This window comes from Melanotaenia boesemani, chromosome 17 (assembly GCF_017639745.1).
Source record: "Melanotaenia boesemani isolate fMelBoe1 chromosome 17, fMelBoe1.pri, whole genome shotgun sequence".
NCBI lineage: Eukaryota > Metazoa > Chordata > Actinopteri > Atheriniformes > Melanotaeniidae > Melanotaenia > Melanotaenia boesemani.
The window spans coordinates 30,475,804-30,495,213 of record NC_055698.1 but is presented as its reverse complement, the minus strand read 5'-3'; the positions used below and the strand labels follow the sequence as shown (position 1 = coordinate 30,495,213).

Sequence of the window (19,410 nt, the reverse complement as noted above, 5' to 3'; positions counted from 1 at the left end):
AATAAACTTTACCTACTCGGAATGGAGATCATAAGTAAGTGCCTTACGTTAAGTGCGTTAAGACGAGGTGTAAAAAGAAGGAAAACATGCCATTTACTGTGTTTAGGTTTGCTTTTATTTACTCTGATGATGAACCAGCAGAACGGCATTTACTCGAGCTGTTATGTCATTGAGTTTTGCTTAAATCCTTTTAAAGATATTTTAGAATTTATTACATTTAATGTACATTTATAATTAGATTCCTGATCCAAAAACTATTCCAGCTGTTGGTGGTGATGCACCACAGTTTTTAACTTTGTGTAAACTTGGTCTTTACCCGGTCTGGTTAACAGCTGATGGTGAGTACTTTAACTAACTGCAGGACCACCTTTTCTTAAAGAAACCACTCTTCTAATCCTGTTTACATTTTTAGAAATGAGGTAAAATGTCACCAGACCTGAAGCGAAAGAGTCTGAAGAACGCATGGAAAATAAATAAAAAACAATAAAAAAATCTTCTCACCACAAGCTGTTTATTTTATTCTGATGTTAACGATAGCTACGGGTGAGTTTAGTTCATCCACTAGTAAGAAAAGTAGTTATAGTTAATTAAAAACTGCAGGATGATTTATTTATTTTTTTATCTGTACATTAATAATATTTGAAGTCTAGGATCGTTTTAGTAAAATTTTGTGGAAATCTTTCTTTTCTTTTTGTTGCATATGAGCAAACGGTGCAGCTGAGCCAGTTTGTAAAGCGTCTGTTTTATGAATCCTTAGTTTGGATTTAATGAGTCACGAATAATTCAAACCAATCTGTTCCTGCAGTTTTTCATTGATCTTCTCTGATCTTCTCCTCAGATGTCGATGTCCCATCTCCAGACGAGAAATCCGTCATCACATATGTCTCCTCCATCTACGATGCTTTCCCCAAAATCCCTGAAGGAGGAGACGGCATCGGTGCACATGTACGACCTCTCCTTTTCATTTTAAACTCCTTTTCCTCCTTTTTTTTTTCTCTTCGCAAGGATTTAAACTCTTGTTTATGTGTTTTTACTCTATAAAAGATCAATTCAGCATGTTTCAACTTTAAGCTCGTTCATTTTTCCTCCATATTTCTAAGCAGTTTGTTCATCACATGCACCTCTTAGAGTAAATATCTGGAGATTAATGATGTGGTTAATTGAGTAGTGTTGTAGTCATTCATTATGAATAATTAATAAGTTAATTTCTTTTTATACCTCCCCTCCTCCTCTGTTCTGCATCATCAGGAAGTGGACCAGCGCTGGTCAGAGTACCAGTCCAGGTTCTCATCTCTGCTCCAGTGGAGCCGCCAACATACGGCCCTCATGGCCAACAAGAACTTCCCACAAAACCCCGCTGAACTCAAGGTGAGTCCCCGTACTTCCTCTCAGCTTTATCTCAGTCCCACAAACGCAGCTGTGAAAAAGACAGCTGAGAAGTCATTTCTGTAAAGCCTTCAGAGAACAAATAGAGGAATGTTTAAAGAAGAAAAAATTCAGATCAAAATGGTCGCTGCAGTGTTTGCAGAAGAGACGCGTGACTCTGAAGAAGGAAATTAACCGGGAAACGATGCAGCTGTGAATGCAGGGATGCTGGACAGAAAGGAACAGTGACCACTCAGGCTGTTTTATCGACTGCGTTCGGCTTCAAACACGGTTAATATCGACGTAACGTTTCTGTTTCTCTGCCCCTGCAGGCACTTTACAATGAGTACGTCCATTTCAAAGAAACAGAGATCCCCGCCAAGGAGATAGAGAAAGGTCACATCGAGCACCTCTACAAGCTGCTGGAGGTAAGAGCAGACGAAGGGATGAAGGGCGGGGTGGTAAACCTTCGGTGCCACGTGCAGGACTCGGTGTGCATCATGGGGTTGAGCTCAGGGGGCATCATCCCGGTGAAAGTGACGTTCTGTTACCACCACATTTGTTGTGTTTGCCTCCTGAAGCAAAGTTATTTCCCACCGCAGCGCCATCAAGAAAGCAGGAAACACATGATCGCTGATAAGAGTTCCTTCTGTTTTATCACTCAGCTGATGCTACCAGGGTGTGTTTGCAGTGTGACTTATGATCGCTGACTTTTAAATGCTTTATACCCAGTTGCAGTTCTGCCCGGACAATGATTAAAGCTTCAGATTAGTCAGAGTTTAGCTGAAGGTACATTTTGCTCAGCCACTGGTCAATGCTCATCAGCCAGTTTATAAAAGACAGTTTGAGGACCTAAAAGGGTTTAAATGAGCAGCACAGATGAATATTATCAGCATAAAGATAGTAGTAAACCTCCCCAGAGAAAGGAGCTGCTGAGTAACTGGTTGCTATGGTGACTCCCACCTTTTTCATGAAGCAGGTGGAGGGGAGATGAAATAGAACTTCAGATGCATATTTGCTGAGCAAATACTAAAAGTTCAGGTAGCAGAACCCTGTACTGGACATAGTTTTTATTTTAATCTATTAGTTTATTCTTATTTTTCTATTTCTAATAATTATTTTCCTAATGTATTCATTTATTCTGTCAATCCAAATGTGTATAGATTATTTAGTTATAGTAAGTTACAGTTTGGGAGGGTGGACTGGGAGAAAACCATGAGACCTACCACAATCACAGCGACATTTGGCTAAATAAAACAAAAATACCTTCGTTTTGAGGTATAAATTCTTAATGTTGAGGAGAAATTTTTAGCACAAAAGAAGCTTTTAAATAGAAAATGATCGAGTCTTTTACAGAGTCAAAGGTTAGTGTGTAAAATCAGCACACTAATAAAAAAAATCATTAAACTTTATCCAAAAATATATGAAAAATACAGATTCAAGCAAACGTTCAGCTTCATGTTTAAACTTTTAAGTTGTTTTCCTTCTGCAAAAATCTTACTGATTTCAGTAGAACAGTTTTTATTTACGTGGATTTAATAAACACCTACATGCAAACTAACCAGGTGTGTGTATGTGTGTGTGTACATCCAGGTGTGGATAGAGTTTGGTCGCATTAAGCTTCCTCAGGGCCTCCATCCAAATGATCTGGAGGAGGAATGGGGCAAATTAATCCTGGAAATGCTGGAGAGAGAAAAAGCCTTACGGCCGGCTGTGGAGAGGTATGAAAACACACACACACACACTTTCATTCAAATGTTGCATTTAATTAAACAGAACAACTGATGTGTTCAGTTTCTCATCAAGCTGGATTGTAAGGAGGTTAAATCTGTGTTTTCAGGTTAGAGCTGCTGCTTCAGAGGGCCAATAAGATCCAGAACATGTCTCTGGACTGTGAGGAGAAGCTGACCCTCGCTAAGAACACACTCCAGGCTGTAAGTGCTGAACGTTTCTCTTCTTCTAGCCCTCATTTCTTCAGACACCAACCCACATTCAGGATCTTCGATGTGATTCTGAGTGAATTTCCGATTATTCGGATCATTATTTTACTGCGTGTTAATGTAGAAAAGCTGGACTCCATCTGTCTCCGCCAGGACACAAACACACATCAGATGTTTTTGTTCTCACTTCCAACATTTATGTGTCTAACTGCTCATGTAAAAGGTAATCAGAGCAAAGCCAGTCATCCAAACCATGATCACGTCCCCCCTCCAGGACATGTCTCGAGGGGAGAGCGGCGAGGCGGTGCAGTGTGAGGGAGAGCTGGCCTGTTACCTGCAGGACTGCGAGTCTCTGATCAGACAGCTCAACCTGGAGCTTAAACTCCTCAGAGACGAGAAATACTACCAGGTGGAGCAGCTGGCGTTCAGGTGAGAAACGGTCTGTATGGTGGAGGTTTGGTTGGATGAGGTAGCAGTTAAAGCAGATGGACACAAACACCTTGTTTTATGTGATTTAAGGCTGACAAGCTGTAGAGATTTTCTCCATTAAATCTTAGAATTATCTGCAGATGCATAAAGCTGCTTTGATTTAAGTCAGAGTCGTAAAACTCTGACATGTCGGCCGCTGCGTCGTCATGGTGATAAACTGCCATGCTGCGACGTCCTTCAATGCAACCACATCCATGTGCATGTAGGGAGAACCAGAATCAACCAGTTTATTAGTTTTACCAGCTCCAAGTAATTTTTGCTTTTCTTTTTGGGTCAGTAAACGCATCGCTGCATTGCAGCCACAGACGCACGCTGACCAGCGTGTCTGGGATCTGCTCGTTTTTCAGACTGAAAGCTGCTGATTTGAAACATTTGAGTTAGAAAAGCGGGACGTTAACGTTACCTGAAAGTGTGGAGAATATTTTTATTTTAAAAATATAAAACAGAATCTAGATTTTGTTGATAACAGCCTTAAGATCCCCGAAGACTCTGCACACACAGCTCGTTGATGCATTATATTTTGAGGTGAATGAGAGTTAAAGGTTTATAACCTGTAATCTGTTGGATAAAAGAGAATAAATGGTAATTATTTTATAGCTGGATTTGGAACACACACTTCTGTCCATGAACATGAGGATGTGTGTGTGTGTGTGTGTTTGTTTGTTTTTTTAAAGTAGATTTTAGTTCTTGTAAAATTTAACCCTTTAAGCCCTGCTGGTCCTCGTAAGGGCTGAAAAGTTACAAACATAATCACTTGATTTTAATTGGATCACAATGAATTGGCTTGAATCAGTTATGTCTGTAAAGCAGCCGGAGATGCTTTTGTTACAAATAAAGCTGAACTGAATACTATAAAAAGGTAACTAAACAGGATAATGGTGTTAATTTCCAGTTGTTGGTCAAAGACTTAGTTTAGGTTCATAAAACAAGACCAGAAGTATATTTTAGTGCCAACATTAATGAAGTGGTTCCCATACTTTTTCTGCCATCTACCCCCATCCCATCCCTTCACCACATCCAACCCAAGGAAATGCAATGTGAAATAATCTTACATTTATTGGCTGCTACTTCATTCATTATAGTTAAGTGTATCAGTGGCAGAGGGAGGTGTTAGTTCCTCCACTGTAGTGTGAGGCTTTCTTCTTTTTAAAACTCTTCACACTATTTTATATGAGGTTGAGCATTTGATGAGCCGGATGCTTCTTTAGTAAAACAAATCTATTTCCTACAGTTAAATATCTTATTTCTAACATAAACAACAGACTTTTCTTTGTGTTCAGGATGAGAAGTTCCAACTGGCTTCATACTGTCAGACGCTAATGTTTACTGTCATACAACATACGATGTACTGGTCTCTTTTTCTCTGAAATGTCATAATGTTAATTCTTCATCATTTTCTCATTGGTACTTGATAAAGTTTGCTTAAGGTGATCAATGAGCAGAAATGATGCTGTTATCCGTTGTACAGTATGGAAAGAAAACAGCTGAGGATGGAAATTTCACATGTATTCTCTCATTTATACTCAGCTTTATTCACAGGCGCGAATTTAGTTTTACACTGAGAAAACGTTCTCTGAGGTCTCTAGATTTGCCTCGACACCAACAACATGAATATCAGCCTGATTATTGTGGATCAGTTCTTCACTTCGAGGTTGATACTAGTTCAGTCTCGTCCCTCCGTGATGTCTGTAAATTAAAGGCAACGGCTGCAGAGATCTGGACCGTGATTCTCCTTGTCTAATTTAAGACGAGGAAAAGGTGGCGAGGCAGGTGATTTACTTTATTTATGGTCTGTCCTCCGGTGATCACGTTTCTGTCTCATCGACAGAGTGTCCTGCCTTCAGGAGGAGCTGGTCTCCCTCAGACTGCAGTGCTCCAGCGTCTACAGGAAGGGACACTTCTCTCAGTCTCTGGGCGGCACCGGGACAGAGCACCCCGGCCAGAGAGCCACCGACGGCGGCCTCTCTCTGGGACAGACGCTGCTGGGAGCCGTGGGAGCAGTGGGAGCCGCACTCCTGCGTCGACCCATGGCTCGGTCCCAGCTGGTGGCCATGTCTTCATCAGAGGACGAAGGAAGCCTGAGGTTCATCTACGAGCTGCTGGGATGGGTGGAGGAGACTCAGGTCAGTCTGTCACGTTATAGATCAATATGCTGCAAGTTTTACCAGATGTTTAGTTCAGTCTTATTTTTAGATGTCAACAAATACTGATTAACATCTGGAACCCAAACATATTTACTTGAAAAAGAAGAACAATAACAGAAAAACTGAAAATTTCTTCCACTGTATATAAAATGCTCTAATGTAAAAACACATTTGGAAACTATTTCTTACTTATGGTAGAACATGTGTCTTAAACATTAATAAGACAATAAATTGGACAAAAATCCAGATGATTTTATTAATTTGCATCCATATTAACATGTGTGTGGGATTTAGGAGCTGTTGGAGGGCACAGAGTGGGGCACAGACCTCCCCTCGGTGGAAAACAACCTCCAGGAGCACAACAGCATCCACACCGTGGTGGAGGAGCTGATGAGCAGCCTGCAGGAGGCGCGCAGCTACGAGGTACAAACACAAACGCAGACAAACCCCTGGTTACCGTCGCTCCTCGTTACTGACATTTATCTTCTCCTCCTTCAGGCTAAAGTCTCTCCAAACTTCAAGGGCAACTACTCTGTGGCCCTGGCCAAACTGGAACACCAGTACTGCAAACTACTGGTCAGTGTCAGCTCAGGACTGGATTTGTGTCTTCAGTCGTTCATTCCTTTGTTTCCCAGTTCACCCCCTTTGTGGGTTAATCTCATTACAGCGTGACAGACATAATTCTGCATCTGTTCTCTCTCTACGCCCCTCAATGTCCCTATTTTCTGTTTTTTTTTCTCCTCATTTTTATTCCACTCTGTGTTTAATAATAATGATATTTGTCTTCAGCCAGTTGAGCTGCTTTCTCTGCAGCTTCTGTGTGTTTTTAAAGATAAACTGAACAATCTGAGTGTTTCTAACATCCAGGAGAGCCTGCAAAGATACACAGAATTTATATGATAGCCTCATTATCTAAATATATTTAAAATTTACCACTTACTTTACTTTTTTTACCTTATTTTTTTACTTACATTTAATTTTATCAGAACTAAATTCAAAACTGGCAGCATCACCCAAATAAAAACACAATGACAGGATGTTTTTTTTTGTCCTGTTTCTGGACTGCTGATCAGCATGATGATGGTGTTTGTTTGTGTGGTTGCCGTAGGAACATTCGTCATGGCGCCTGCGGAGCTTGGAGAGCTTGCATGCGTTTGTGTCACACTGCACTGAGGAGCTGATCTGGCTCAACGAGAGGGAGGAGGAGGAGCTGGCCTTCGACTGGAGCGACAACAACAGCAACATGAACGCCAAGAGAGAGATTTACAGCGTGAGTGGAGGAGGGGCTGAACTCATGCACTGATGGCTTCATTTGTCAGAAAATTCACAAATCGGATCAAATATGAGAATTTTACCAAGTTTATGGAACATAAAACTAGTTTGTTTCACTGCATTGGTAGAAAAAACTCACAAATGGATATTTTAAACAACATGTTGCAGAAATTATCATCTTTATCTTGCTGTTCATCTGTTTCTAGGAAATGAGGTTGGAGCTGGCTGAAAAACGAGATGTGATGCGTTCTCTCCAGGAAACGGCCAGCCGTCTGTGTCAGGAGAACCATCCAGCCAAGCAGACTGTGGAGGTGAGCTTCAGGCTTTTATTTATCTGGGCTGGATGACCTTTAAACGTGCTGGTGAAAAGGACCTTAAACTTTTTAGTAATCAAATAAAATCTCATACAAACTGACTTCTTTTGCAACCCGGTGCATCACCCCCTGCTGGTCATTAGAGAGACTGCAGGTTGAAGGCTCTGGAGGAAACCCCCACCGCTGTGGATCACACTGAGCTTCATGTTTAAATCGTCACCACAGAGTCTTTGACACCATGGATAAGCAAGTCTAAACAAACACCTTTGAACTTTTGAGAACTGATTCTGGAAAATACCATAATATACCCCACTCCATCGGAATTAGAGGGTGACACAGGAGAGCATTATTACTCCTGTCCCATCCCACTCCCACAGAAAAAAATCTTGTCCCGTCCCAATCCCGATAAAATTACTCCCGATCCCATCCCGCTCCCATTTAGAATGACTCCCGCTCCCTTTTTTTAAAATTTATTTAGTCTTTAGGCAAAACATTGGATTTGATTAAATGTTCTCACCCTTCTTTTTTAGACCAGCTGCTGTTTATTTTGTGGTAAATTACAGTTATAAAAAACAACAACAATAAAACAGTACATGGTTCACAGCATGTCTACCAAAGTTAAATAAATCCAAACAGAACATATAAAGTTGTATTTCACTCGTTTCTAAATGTCATTAACTAAACATGTTTTACAAGCGGCACACAGTGTGTGTCGCACTTGACTCTCATGAAGTTCATTAATATGTCCGCCTGTTCTAACCAGTTCTGGAAACCTAATAGACACGTCATTATTTCTAACTTTGCGTTGCCACATCGGTTTCTCCACCGGTGTTTGCTAACTCCATTCCTTTTCTTATTTCAATTCCGGCAGGGAAGCAGTGTTTGCTTCTGGGTAGTGTAGTTCTTTTTTATACTTGGTTACAGTGTAGATTTATTGAGCAAAAACTACAAAATGGCGGCGTCTATCTTTTTTTCGTTTTGTTCCTGCTCCCGTATGCTCCCGTTTACTTTTTATCCTGTACCGTCCAATCACGTGATTAATAGTAACGTTGACTCCCATCCCGCGGGAATCCTGTGACCTATGGGATTCCTGAAAAAATGTCAGCCTCTAATCAGAATGTAAATGTTCTCCATTTGATCCAATAAAAACCTAGATGTTGTTCTGCTGCCTGAAAACGGCAACAGTGAAAAATAATTAAGTCTGGAAAAGTGGAATTCTAAAAATGAAAAGCGAGTCCTTGGCTGGCTTGCAGATAGATTACAACCTTTATAATAAGTGTGTTTATGTGTGTTGTCAGGCTTACAGTGCAGCTCTGCAGACGCAGTGGCAGTGGGTGGACCAGCTGTGTGTGTGTGTGGAGCAACATCTCAAAGACAACACAGCGTACTTCCAGGTGAGATTCAGATTCATGCTATCGTTTACATTTCCACTGTAAACAGTCTGAGGAAGACCAGCTGTCTCGTGTTTGTGTTTGTTTAGAGGAGTTTACACGATAAGATCTTTAAAGGTCACGATCGTGACCATGTGTTCAGTCTCTGAACGATCTTTGTGTTTTTCTCTGCCAGTTCATGAGTGATGCTCGGGACTGTGAGTCATATCTCCGCCAGCTTCAGGAAACCATCAAGAGACAGTACACCTGCGACAAGAACAGCAGACTGAGCAAACTGGAAGACCTGCTCCAGGACTCGATGGTATGTCAGTCAGGCCGAATCAGACTCAGTTACAGGAAGCTTTACGTCCACCTTCTATAAGTCCACGCAGTTCAGATCATAATCCAGCATCGTTTGGTTTGTTGTAACCATCAAATTATCTGAAGGACGTCTCACTGAACACTAGATTCAATGTTTTTTTAAGCATATTTCATAAACTGAATGGGAAACCGGCTAAAATTAGAACTTCACGTTGCTGCTGGTGATTGTTAAACAATCCAAAAATAAATATTTTCCTTAAATTGGGAGGGGGGATTGTCCATATATCTGATGAAATAAGAGACTGAATGAACACGTATGGAAATAAGTAGTCAAACCAAGGCTTTCTGCATTTTCTCTGAAGTCTGAAGTCCTGCAAAGATGATGTAAATTTGTCCTCTGAAGTGTGAAAAACCAGCATCCTTGTTGCTGTTTGTCAGGCCTGGTTATAGTATACAACCACTTTGGAAAGGAGAAAGCCAGATGCCATGTCCAAAGCATCAGTCCAAAATAAATGGTTATTTTACAAAGAACTTATTATTTCAGGTCTGAGCTGCAGCCACAGAAATCAGCAATGTGGCGCCTTCCCACAGAGTTGTGCCGAGTCAGGAAGGATTTCTCTGATTCCCTGCTTTGTCCTAATGACTGGTGGTCCTCCTCATCGTTCTCTAGCCAGCTCCACCACAGCAGTGGTCTGTGGTATACTTTAAATTGAGCTGGTGACATAAATTATAGCAGAGATCACATTTTAAGTGACCCTGTCTCTGGTTTAAACATGGCGCTTACACAGTAGGAAGGTTTCAGCAGGTCTGAGCTCAGAGACGTGCAGCTGTGGCTTCACATCTTCCTGGTTTCTGTACTGGGCTTCAGGCGACTGCAGCACGTTGCATGACAGGGCGAAGTAATCGGTTACAGTCTGCCACTGAATCATCTTCCCTGTGGTATTTTCACATGCCTGCTATCTCCACACCCTCTTCACACTGTCTTACACACCTCTGACTTCAAGCAGATGGCGTAGTTAATGTGGGTGCCTCTGCACAGGCCGGAGCAGTGAGCGCATCCTCCTAATAAACAGGAGTACGTGCTCTGATTCAGACAGATCGATGCACTCAGGGCTGAACGTTTAGTTTGACCCAGATAAAAAGTGGGAAGAGGAAATTAAACCTCCTTCTCCATCTTTCAGACATATGGAGCAGCTGTTCCACGCTTCGTTCAGATTTATTGCACTTCTGCTTTGTTTGCACATCTTTTCTCAGTATTCTGTTACAGAGAAGCTTCTAGTATTTAGTTTTTACTGTGCACATCTACATGTGCATCGATTGTAAATCCAAATGTAAAAGCAGGCTCTTTGCACTAAAAGAAATGTGTCATCTAAGAGTTTTATTTAGATTTCATGGCGTTTCTTGTGATGGTGATTAATTTGAATTCCCCACACTTTAATTTACGTCGGTATGAATCGAGCTTGGCAGGACGTTGGTGCTGACTGCAGGTTGCATCTCCATGTGAAATTCTCTTCTGAGGTGTAATGTATAAAGATTTGATGCAGGCTGACTCTTGGCTCACTCCTCTGCATCTCTGTCCATTTTTCTCACCCCACCTTTCTCCCTGTTGTTTCTCCATAATAAATCCTTAATGATGCTCTTCGCTCGGAGCGAGAAAGAGATGAAATGCAGGGTGAAGAGCTCACGTTTAAATGTTTGATGGCTAGTGGTCAGGCTAACACAAACAGCTGAGTCAGGAAACACAGAGTCCTCTCTGGTCTGCATCTACAGGCTGAAATGGCAACTAAGTCAAATTTAATGGCTTCAGTTAGAAAATGTTGGTAAATGTGTTTTATGTGGTTTGACTGGATTACTGCAGTTCAGAGGGAGAAACTCAGATCTGCAGCAGAGTCATTCCTTCTCAACTTTACCATCATTTTATCTGATGAAAAGTGAATCCTGAATATCTTTTAAGTTCCAGCCACATGTATAGAAGTGTTAAAAAAAACTCCTTATGAATGTTATAAACTTAATGTTCTTCTTATAGGATTAAATGTGACAAAAATATTGTATTTAGGTTTCATGCTGATATTTATTAATTAATAATCAGCCTTTACAAAGTTGTTTTCTTTAAAATGGTTCATTTTTAGCTGAGATGTGATCATTGAAGTTTACAGCTTTTAAAATAAGACATTCCCCCGTGTTTCTTGGCTTTTGTTCCAGGTGTACAAAATAAAACATTTTCTTTCTTGTGCATCTTTACAGGCCTGATTCTGCCGGATTAAACAACCAGATATACAGTGTTTGTTTTTAATTTTAACAGTAAAACATTTCTAAAAGCAAATTAAATAACGACTGAATCTCATTAAAGTTTGGCTCAAAAACAATCAAATGATTTAAAACCAGAAATCTAAATAAAACTAAATAAAACAATCAGGACGGGGTTCATTTTCCAGTCTGGTAACCAGAAACTAATTAAATCTAACAGGTTTAGTAAAACATACTGTGAACTTTTTTAACTTCAGCATAATCTGAGCGTCTTCACCGCTACTGTGTTCCTGTTGGATAAACTTTGGGCTTATCAAGAAGTTTATTTCTAATAACTGCAACCCATCTCAGTGTCTCCACCCACACGAGAGATGGGACTAACGTACATTTTCTCAGACTGCAGAATATTAAATGAAGCACAGAAAAAAGCTGAAGTTAAATTTAACCTATTTAAAAAATCTGGTTTCAAGAAAAACATCAAATTTTGTCATTTTTTGTGTTGATTAAAACTAGAAGTGGATTTTTACACTTTGCAAACGAAATGAACAAATCGTGGTTTCATCTTTGTTTTTGTGTCAGTATCTGAGATTAAACATGCTAAATGACAGATATATTAAATTAGTTAGAAGTCTTTTTTAACCCTAAGTCAGCTGAATTATTTAAAAGCAGGGTTTCAGTTTAATGCACCCTCTGCAGACGTGATGTATAATTTCACCTTGGCTCAAATGAAATGTTGCGTCACTCAGTCAGATACGTCTTCTTTTCTCTAGAAAATTATGAACAAAAACTAAAGTTCAGGAGTTATTTTAAATCAAAGAGTTTGATGCCCTGCACTCCCAGCGTATTTACATGTCAGCTAAATCAACACAGGATGACCCCGTTGATTCACTCGTGTTCTGATGGGAGTGTTTTTATAAAACCTTAAAAGTCCATTTGATTCATTTTGGTTTCTTTAACTTTTCATGCAGAGCCATCTTGTGGTCAACATTTTAATTACAAGTAATACTTGGAGTTTATGACAAAATACCTACAAATTAACGACATTCTCAGCTGTGTGCTTGTATTTTGTGTATATTGAAGCTGTTACCATAGAAACACACTAACAATGATGACAATCGTGTCCCTTCTGCAGGAGGAGAAGGAGCAGCTCATCGAGTACCGGAGCACGGTGGCGAGTCTCGTCGGCCGGGCCAAGACGGTGGTTCAGCTCCGCCCCCGCAGCGCAGAGAGCTCGCTGGTGGCCACCACCCCCATCAGAGCCATCTGTGACTACAGGCAGATCGAGGTACAAAAAGTCACCTGTCGCTTCACCTGAGGCTGAAAATCTGAGAAACTTCAGGTCAAAACAATATACTGAGTTCCAGCCCCCTCTTCTGTTGTTGTAACCCTACTCGTGGCCGTGCACTTCCCCACTAAGCGCCTTCACAACTCTCTGTATCTTCTAGTTTAACTGCTTCCCTCATACGGTTTAGTTTTCGAATCGGTGAAAACATCAACACGAAGACTTTTTTCTTCTGTGGTGGTCCAGAATGACGACTAGAATAAAACCACAGCAGCGCTGTGTGGAAACTGAAGAAGCACATCCTTTATGATCAGAAACTCTGAGCTTTTATTTTGTTTTCCTCAGACGAATCTTTGAGACTCCTAGAAAAGCCTCAAAATGTGGAAGTAAAGATTCGTGGGAAGAGGAGTGAGGCTGTAAAATCAGCTGTGATGTCCTCGGGAAATCTAAAAGCTGATCAATTATGCATCTGTCCCATCCTTTAACGCTGCAGTCGAGCAGCTCTGCATGGACATTCAGCTTCTCCCGACGCTGCTGTATTTATTCAGCTGGGATCAGTTTTGCCGGTTAAAGCGTGAGGAAGGGGGTTTGGTTGCTCCACAGCTGGAAGTTTTAGCAAAAACAAAGAGCTGTTTGCTCATTTTCACCAATCTTGTGGACAGTCATGCACATGACCAACAATAATCTTTCTCTCCTTCACTTTCCTGTGTCTTCTCCTTTCTCTCCATCCCCCTCTCACTCCCTCCTCTCCCTCATTCTCCTCCCTCCCTCTCGTCTGTCGGCTGGGCTGGCAAGACAAACGTTCAGGTATAGCTGCCTATATTCTCCCTCTCTCACCTCAGATTCTCACACTGCACACTGCCCGCCTGGTTGCCGCTTTCTTATCAGCTGATTTCAGGCTCTATAATCTGTTTCCTGTCTGATGCTTACTTCTATTTTTTTATTGGTTTCCTAAATGAAGCCTTCCTCTGAAGGAGCATTAAGGTCACATGTAGAAAAAAGAATAAGAAGGTTTTTGTTATTATTTTTAATACTTACATTTACATTCTCTTACATTTTGTTCATACAGATCTTATGTTTATGTGCTAATAATAATGTTAATAAAACAGATGAATTCCTGGTAATGCACACAAGCATTTTATAGAAGCAACCTCAGTACAGTAGGTAGTTTGACTTAATCCCTACAGTTCAATTTTAAAATAAAAAAAACACTAAAAAACCAAACTGTCTTCTCTTTTCTCCTCAACCTGACCTTAATGCTCTAGTTAATTTAGTTGATTTAGTTTGTCAGCTTAATACTAGCAATGATTTTGTGTTCAGTTATTATTCTGGAGTTTTTACAAACCCAAAAACAGAAGAGAGTTTGTTTTAAAGTCCTCATGAAATCAAATTAATTAAAAAATGTTTTTTACCTCACCTTTATATCACCCGACACAGCGTGTGCTCGTTCTGTGTGGGCGGGGCCAGGTCATGCCAGTGGAACTGACCAATCACAGCAAAGCTGGCTTTAACCGAACTTCTTCTTCAAGAGGCATTAAAAACCCTCTGAATAAAGACTTTAGTGTAGCAGTGACTAACATGTGTTGGGAACGTTGACAACCCAAAGATGGTGACACAGATTAAAAGTTAGCTCTTTAAATTGCTTGAAGATTAAATGTTAACCAACATTTTTTATACCTGTAAAATCCTGCTTAGTTAATATTAAAAGATAATCACTTAGTTTAGTCACTTTAATTCAAATGAAATGAAAAGATGAATTAAATGTTTTTTTTTTTTCAGTGAGAAATGTGAAGTACTTAAAAATGTTTTTTAATAATAATGATAATAATATAATTTGTCCTCTTAATAATGAGTTTTTAAAAAAATATAAATAGTTTAAATCTATTGCTGCAAATGTTCTTTTACAAAGGAAAACATGTTATGTGTAAAACTAAATCACCCTCCCATGTCTCCATAGTTTAATTTTATTTAGGTCCCATTTATTCACACAACCAGGATGTTTTATGTGTCGATACACTGATTACTGGCCGTCCACGTCTGCGTTCAGCCCCGTCATCCCGCCGCTGAGATCAGCTGATAAGAGCAGGTGGCAATCGCTGAGCTGAATCTAACACACTGCCCCTCCGGCTTCATTCAGTCAGCCAGAGAGGGGCGAGCTTCAGGATTCAGTGTGCATCTCATGTATTTCCTGTGTGTGCATAGCTTTGCGTTTTTGATGTGTGTGCGTGCAGGGTAGGGGTGAGAGAGGGTGGGTGGAGGGTGGGGGCAGCAGTACAGCTGCCACCTTTTATGTGCAGCCCTAAAAGCTAATTTACAGAATCTAAATAAATTTGTTTGCATCCTGTGCTGGGTTTCTGAGACGTGCCGTGCTGGTGAGGTGGTGAAAACCCAGCTCAGGTTTTACTAAAACTCCACTTCGCAGCCATCGGATCACACGGCTTCCTTCTGTCAGCTTCTCAAATGTCGTACAATTTTGGTGCTCCTGCTAACTTCATGAAAGCCACGAATGTTTTCATTTTACGCTACATTCTGAGTTTGTTGCGTTACATTTTCTCCTCTTTGATTTCATCTCCTTTGCTTTCTTCTGATCATCCATTTTGTCTCCTAACCTTTTTTCAACTGTTATGACCTCCTGAATTTGGAAACACCTCTATTAATTTTCATCTTGTTCTCCACATCTGTTCCACGTCGCCCCCAACTTCCGTCTTTCCCGTTCGCCTTCATCCTCCTGCGTCTGCCCCCCCCTCCCGCCCCGGCCCCCGTGCATCCTGCTTCTTCCTCTCAGATCACGATAAACCGAGGAGAGGAGTGTGTGCTGGAGGACAACTCTCAGAGGACCAAGTGGAAGGTGATTAATCCGACGGGGAACGAGGCCATGGTCCCCTCAGTGTGTTTCACCGTCCCACCTCCCAACCAGGAGGCCATCAACACAGCCAGCAGGTGAGTGTGACCGGAACAAGGTTGGGACATTTTTAAAAGCAACAAGACCACCGAGTTATTGACACGTGATTGAATTTATAGAGAAAACATCCAGTATGAGAAAGGTAAAGCTGAGCCGTCATCAGGCATACAGACAACAGCAGGGTAAAGATCCGACTCATCTCATAATATTCAGATATTTCTATTCTCTAGATTCAACATATCAACCCTGATAAATTCAGATTAGGTGATTATTGTCTAATCTCTGCTGACATCTGGTGGTCAACTTGGAGATAGCACCCTCCTCAGACGTCCGAGCTCAACCCATCAGCAAGATGATTCAACATCTGTAGACTTCACCTGAAAATTTCTATCCCTTATCAGGGATTTCCATCTGGGAACCGCATAATCCACATTTATTCTCTTGTCCTCTTCATGTTTTTCCATATTTAATAAGATTATTTTATACATCATGACTTGTTCTTGCTTCAGAAAATAAGTATTTACTCAATAATTTACCCTCAAACTTTTACAAAAAGCCTCCACAATCACATATTTCTCCACTTTTGTAACCCTTTAAAGAGTTCTTGTTAAGATTCAAGATTTCTTTATTTACCTTCCTGTCTGTCTGCAAAATAAACAACTTGTAGAAGACTACTCTTGTCTTTTAATTTCCTTATTTTGGTGGTAGAGATCCCAAACAGTGTAAAACTACAGCCATTCAGATTGTTGGACACATCCTCAAATTGAGGAATTTTGTGTTTCGGCCATCACTGCTTGAGTCTTGTTCAGCTTAAAGTTCAGTAACTGATGTTTCTCAATTTGGTCCATAAAAGAAACAAAGAACAAAATGATCTTCATACTCATTAGCTGTCGCAGTAACAGTCAGACTGAGATATTTTCTCTGGTCTTTGTGTGTGAACAGGACGGAGCAGTTGTACCAGAAGGTCATGACTCTGTGGCATCAGCTGCATGTGAACATGAAGAGTGTGGTTTCCTGGCATTACCTGCTCAAAGACATCAGGACCGTCTCAGAGTGGACCCTGGACACGGTGAGGCAGCCGGTCTGCGGTCAGTTTGTTCATCTTCTTGGCTCATTTTCACTCAAAGCGTTTTTTTGGGTCGCGCAGGTTCGCCGTCAGTCTCCGTCAGAGCGGCAGCACGTCCTGGATCACCTGGAGTCCCAGCTGGCTGACTTCCTCTCCGACAGCAAAGAAAGCTCTCTGTTCACGCCGGCCGAAAGACGAGAGCTGGAGAGGGACGTTCAGCAGGTGCAGCAGCACTGCCAGGACCTGCTGCTCAACATGGAGACCGGTGAGGATGCACAAATCAAAAATGCTTCTGAATAAGAAAAGCTGAATAAAACAAGTCAGATGACCTCATTTTTATCATCTCCAGTGGAAAAGGATGAGTCAGTTTCTCGGTCGTACCTGTCGGAGCTGCAGAACATCACTCTTCGTCTAAAGGAGGCCGAGCAGAGACTCATGAGGGGGATTGAGACTCCGCCTCCCAGCCGGCTGTCAGCTGGAAACGCAGACAACAGCATCCAGATCGCAGAGCAAGAGGTCAGTTTGATCCCCGTCTGCTAGAGCCAAAACAAAAGATAACTTAATGTTTTGGTTTGTAGGATTTTTTATGTTGGTGGTGTCATTTTCTGTTTTCCTCCATCTGGTGGTGCAGAGGCTGCAGTCGGAGCTGGACGACCTGCGGTCCAGCTTGGGAGACGTGTCGCGTCGTTGCGTCAGGTTCTTCGAGGAGAAGCCGACGTCCTCCAGCGTTCCCGTCCTCCGGGCTGAACTCAGTCAGGCGGTGGAGAGGACAGATAAACTGCACAACCTGTCGTCTGTCTACCTGGAGAAGTTAGTGAGATTTCCTCCGTTTTACATCTAAAATCCTTCCGTTTGTTTTAAACTGAGACGTCTTAATTTTTCATCTCTTCAGGTTAAAAACAGTAGAGCTCCTGATGCGGAGCCTGGATGAAGCGGAGAGCCAGGTCCGGAAGTACGAGAGCAGACTGAGTGAGGAAGACATCGTTCCTGCAGACACGACGGCCATTCACAGCCTCACAGACCAGCTGGGGGTAAAGGCCACACGGAGAAAAGGCACAATGTGTGAAATTTTGACCCCAACTTTTGTTTTGCATCCTGACTTTTGACTTTATATCGAACGTTTCCAGAGGTGGCAGGCAGAGCTCGCCGAGCAGGAGGGCGTCTTCCAGGCCCTTCAGGCACAGGTGGGCCAGGCCAAAGAGGCGGGGTCTCAGCTCAGTAAGCTCCACCCAGACCGCAGCCCCGAACTGGAGCGCTACCAGGAGAAAGCCAATCAGGTGGCAGAGAGGTGGAGCGGGATCAAAAGACAGATGGAGACGCGGTGAGCAGAGAGAACCCAGCTCTCTGATTATTGATAGAAATGATCCACTTACTGGCTACATGTCATACATACGTTTGGTTCTGAGAGTTTTCTTTCTGTTTCACCACAGTCGGGCTGACCTGGAGGCTCTGGGCTCGGCGCTGCAGCAGTACAGAGACGGTCACTCCGCTCTGATCAACTGGATCGAAGAGACGACGGAGAGACAAGAAAACACACAACCTGGACAGACTGACAGCAAAGCCCTGTCTGAGCAGCTGGCCCAGCAGACGGTCAGTAACACACACTCAACCTGTAGAGCAAAGGTCACCGCGGTTTGGGTCCGAACCCAGAAGCTGTCCCTTACAGACCCGGACCTCCAGCTAAAGCAGAAACTTATGATTTACAACCTGGTGAAGTGTTCATGTACAGAAGCAGCTTTTGTAGTTTTCTCTCCATGGAGCCAGAGACCAGTCCGTGTTCCGGATGCAGACTCTGTCTCCAAGATCAGGCTTAAAACTTTCCCTTTTAAAAAGCTCTACAGTTGGACCTAACATGAGTCAGAGTTTATCTGATGTCTTTTGCCACATTTTGTGATCAGTTTTATTCTTTTCACTCTTTTACCTTTTAAATATGATTTTATTTAATTATATTGTTTTACTTCATTTACATATTCTGGTTGTAATAATGAACTTTTAGCTGCTGTGTTGATTGTTTTAGACTATTATAATGTGTCACTGCATTTTTACAACAGTTTTTCTTCTGAGTGAAGCACTTCGAGTGGTACTTGAGCCGCTAAATAAATAAATTACTGACTTGCTTAGTTTAGTGGGCAATAAACACACAGACCAATCACATGCGAGTTAAGCCATCCCACATGACACCACTCAGCCAATCAGGTCTGTGCATTCCAGCCAGTAAGTATGGCGACTCTACAGTGCAGACAGACGTGAGAGTTGGAAGCATGTTACACGTGAAAAGACAGAAAGAAAAAATATTGCGATAAATTTAGAGAAAAAAAGCAAATATACCCAAATGGCACATTTAGGTGGTTCCGCCTTGACTTATCTGTGTTAAAACATCTGTTAAACTGCTCAGGTTTTACTTTTTTAGCTTCTACTTTTGCACAGTTGCTCACAGTTACGATATTATTTTACAAATTCCTTACAACTGGGCTGCTATTGTATGATTAAAAGATTATTTTTACTCTAAATAGTGTTTTTTTTTTTCTTAGGTGAATGTAGTTGTGTAGATTTACTTCATTTATGACATTTATTTCAGACAGGAGGCAGAAAAGTGAAGAAGAGGTTAATTAAATACACCTGCTGGAGACTGATACATGTGTGAGATGGTAACGGATGATGGAGATCATGTTTTTCTAAGTAATGATTATTCATTTCC

General features: G+C 41.6%; 1 protein-coding gene across 4 annotated transcripts in view; it reads left to right on the top strand.

The window, feature by feature from the left end:
- The window catches only part of macf1a (microtubule actin crosslinking factor 1a), a 225,173-nt gene that overhangs the window by 115,737 nt on the left and 90,026 nt on the right, over positions 1 to 19,410 (top strand). For 3 of the 4 annotated variants that reach the window (XM_042011769.1, XM_042011771.1, XM_042011772.1), the window contains exons 8-30: positions 839 to 945; positions 1,249 to 1,368; positions 1,698 to 1,793; positions 2,959 to 3,086; positions 3,206 to 3,299; positions 3,580 to 3,734; positions 5,623 to 5,917; positions 6,233 to 6,361; positions 6,437 to 6,514; positions 7,047 to 7,208; positions 7,417 to 7,521; positions 8,823 to 8,918; positions 9,091 to 9,216; positions 12,595 to 12,747; positions 13,540 to 13,551; positions 15,530 to 15,684; positions 16,589 to 16,715; positions 16,794 to 16,977; positions 17,062 to 17,228; positions 17,344 to 17,522; positions 17,605 to 17,743; positions 17,840 to 18,033; positions 18,143 to 18,302. In XM_042011769.1, the coding sequence (XP_041867703.1) occupies positions 839 to 945; positions 1,249 to 1,368; positions 1,698 to 1,793; positions 2,959 to 3,086; positions 3,206 to 3,299; positions 3,580 to 3,734; positions 5,623 to 5,917; positions 6,233 to 6,361; positions 6,437 to 6,514; positions 7,047 to 7,208; positions 7,417 to 7,521; positions 8,823 to 8,918; positions 9,091 to 9,216; positions 12,595 to 12,747; positions 13,540 to 13,551; positions 15,530 to 15,684; positions 16,589 to 16,715; positions 16,794 to 16,977; positions 17,062 to 17,228; positions 17,344 to 17,522; positions 17,605 to 17,743; positions 17,840 to 18,033; positions 18,143 to 18,302 (3,161 nt within the window). The remainder of the gene's footprint in view (positions 1 to 838; positions 946 to 1,248; positions 1,369 to 1,697; positions 1,794 to 2,958; positions 3,087 to 3,205; positions 3,300 to 3,579; positions 3,735 to 5,622; positions 5,918 to 6,232; positions 6,362 to 6,436; positions 6,515 to 7,046; positions 7,209 to 7,416; positions 7,522 to 8,822; positions 8,919 to 9,090; positions 9,217 to 12,594; positions 12,748 to 13,539; positions 13,552 to 15,529; positions 15,685 to 16,588; positions 16,716 to 16,793; positions 16,978 to 17,061; positions 17,229 to 17,343; positions 17,523 to 17,604; positions 17,744 to 17,839; positions 18,034 to 18,142; positions 18,303 to 19,410) is intronic. The other variant, XM_042011770.1, reaches the window with a different exon arrangement.